The sequence below is a fragment of the Frankliniella occidentalis genome, unplaced genomic scaffold (assembly GCF_000697945.3).
Source record: "Frankliniella occidentalis isolate FOCC.00 unplaced genomic scaffold, Focc_3.1 Scaffold4123, whole genome shotgun sequence".
Classification (NCBI taxonomy): Eukaryota; Metazoa; Arthropoda; class Insecta; order Thysanoptera; family Thripidae; genus Frankliniella; species Frankliniella occidentalis.
The window spans coordinates 1-1395 of NW_026271171.1; the positions used below are offsets into that span (position 1 = coordinate 1).

Consider the following 1395-nt stretch of genomic DNA (forward strand, 5'->3'; position numbering starts at 1 on the left):
TAAATGATTTTTTAAAATTGATTTTCTTGTTTTTCCCCGTTGAGACTGATTTTTTTTGGAGGAGGTGTAATTTTTTTCAGTGAACTATCGCTCGGATGTCTATATCACTTTTTGAACCCGTGACTCAGTGATCAGCTGCTGCTCTGGTGCGCGATTGCAGACGCCGCAAGAGGTGGTGAAGAAGCACACGGGGCTGCTGCTGTCCAAGAGGAAGCCCCGGGGCTCCGAGTACGACTACAGCCGGGTCACGGGGCGCCACATGCAGCACATGCCGCCGTCCTTCGACTGGCGCGAGAGGGGCGCCCTCACCGAGCCCAGGAACCAGGCGACCTGCGGCTGCTGCTGGGCCTTTGCCGCGGTGAGCCCGTCCTGGTCCGAGAGGGGCGGATTTAGTCGGTATCAACGTACTACACTCGCAAAGTGTGTCTAACTTTCCGGACGCCTCCCCCTGCCGCGACCCCTAGACGGCCGTCATGGAGGCCAAGAACTTCATCCGCAGCAAGACGCTCGTCGCGCTCAGCGAACAGAACCTGCTGGACTGCGACACGCTCAACGAAAAGTGCGACGGTGGGACGCCTTGGGACGCGTTCGACTGGATCCAGTCCAACGGCGGCCAGGAGGAGAACGAGAAGTACCCTTACGAAGTGATGGTGAGTGGAAGCAGTGGAACGGGATGGATTGCTCTACTACGGGCGCGGTGATTTCTCATACCAGCCTCTCTGGGCTACTGCCCGCGTAGCCCGACAAGTGCCGCCAGGACCCCAGCAGGATAGTCAAGCTCCAGGTGCGAGGGTACATGATCGTCAGGCCCGCCGTCGAGGAGAACGTCATGGGGGCCCTGCTCGCCGAGGGTCCCCTCACGATCGCCGTCAACGCCAATCCGGTCACTTTCCAGGACTACAAGGAAGGTAACATCCGAGGAGAATGTGACAGACACAGGGAACTAGAAATAAGGAAATATTTTCGGTCACTCACTTCTCTATCACCATAATTATTTCTCTCGAAACCCAAGGTACGAAAAACTAATGCCTCAGCTCGTGTAAGTAATGTCATGTATTCGATCATTGTAACCAACCAAGTTTTACTAGCTCATCACAGGCGGGAATCGAACCCCCGACGCTCGCGTGCGGAGCGAGAACGGATCCGCTCGACAACGGGGGAGACCACTCTGATCATCGGACGCGCTCAGCGTGTGCATGCGCGCCTTCGTTCCCCCACCACTCGCCGCCCAGCCGCCGGGAGCTGGGAGTGGGGGAGGAGACGGAGCGAGAGGGGCCGGGTGGCAGGCGGCACGGGGCCCCCTCAGGGGGCTCGGGGCCCGGGCTATAGTCCGGCCAGCCAAAGGTGACGCCTGGGTTTGCTGTAGCCGCCCATAAGAGCCCCTGCTACGCCAGG

At 58.9% G+C, this 1395-nt stretch overlaps 1 protein-coding gene across 1 annotated transcript; it reads left to right on the forward strand.

The window, feature by feature from the left end:
- Positions 1 to 160: 160 nt before the first annotated feature.
- Positions 161 to 908, forward strand: LOC127752114 (procathepsin L-like; the record flags this gene model as incomplete). The annotated part of the gene is given in 3 exon segments (XM_052276729.1): positions 161 to 358; positions 465 to 650; positions 740 to 908. Coding segments are annotated over 3 exon segments (553 nt in total), but the record flags the coding sequence as incomplete, so codon positions are not given.
- Positions 909 to 1395: the final 487 nt, after the last annotated feature.